This window comes from Silene latifolia, chromosome 11 (genome assembly GCF_048544455.1).
Source record: "Silene latifolia isolate original U9 population chromosome 11, ASM4854445v1, whole genome shotgun sequence".
Lineage (NCBI taxonomy): Eukaryota > Viridiplantae > Streptophyta > Magnoliopsida > Caryophyllales > Caryophyllaceae > Silene > Silene latifolia.
The window spans coordinates 18,162,975-18,163,853 of NC_133536.1; the positions used below are offsets into that span (position 1 = coordinate 18,162,975).

Here is an 879-nt window from a genome sequence, read left to right on the forward strand (position 1 = left end):
ATGGACAATTTTCCGAATGTGTCGTCGTATTGTCAGGCTCTAAAGATGATTGCGGACCAACTAGCCAACGTTGGTTCCCCTGTTTCTGTAACGCGTCTCGTGTTACAGTTGGTTACCCATGTGTCTGACGGGTTCAAGGGGATTGCGACAATTATCCAGCAAGCTGATCCTCTTCCCCCCTTCTATAAGGCTCGATCTATGTTGGCCCTCGAAGAGAATAATCAACGAGTTCAAGTTACTCCTGCTACTGCCGACACGGCCCTGGTTGCATCACAACAATCCACAGAATTGGATTCGAAATCTCAATCGAATTCGAACAAAGGGGGTGGCAACTCCAATAATTACAGAGGCAAGGGTGGGCGTAACAACAATCGCGGCTATCGTGGCAAGAACAACAATGGCAGCAACTCCAATAATAACAATAGTCGCAATGGTAATAACTCTCGTACAGGGCAGCAGCAGCAGGGCACTTGGACATGGGTACCCTTCAACTCGTGGACAACTGTGCCACCGTGCCCTTATCCGACTGCCGGGTGGACTGGACCGAATAACAGAACTCACCGGGGTATTCTAGGGCCGCGGCCAGGTCCGAATGGACAGGCTTTCATTGCGCAATCTGGCGCTGGGTCTTCTACTGGTGGTGCTTTTGTTCCTACTGATTTAGCCGCAATGATGCAGACGCTGGGATTGCAACAACCGGATGACAACTATTATATGGACACCAGTGCGTCGTCGCACATGACCTCCAATAATGGTAACCTCTCCTCTTATTCTTCTTTGAGCAATTCACGTCATATAGTAGTCGGAAATGGTGATTTGATTCCTATTGTTGGTTGTGGTGCCATGACTCTTAATCCCCATATCCCCCACTCTTATTAA

General features: G+C 48.8%; 1 protein-coding gene across 1 annotated transcript; it reads left to right on the forward strand.

Moving 5' to 3' along the window:
* On the forward strand, window positions 1-879 carry LOC141613013 (uncharacterized). Its single transcript, XM_074431754.1, has one exon. It carries the CDS (start codon window positions 1-3, stop codon window positions 877-879), a length of 879 nt encoding a protein of 292 aa, XP_074287855.1.

What these genes read in the sequence shown, in the direction of transcription:
- LOC141613013 (XM_074431754.1), top strand. Translation starts at nt 1, where the DNA reads ATGGACAATTTTCCGAATGTGTCGTCGTATTGTCAGGCTCTAAAGATG.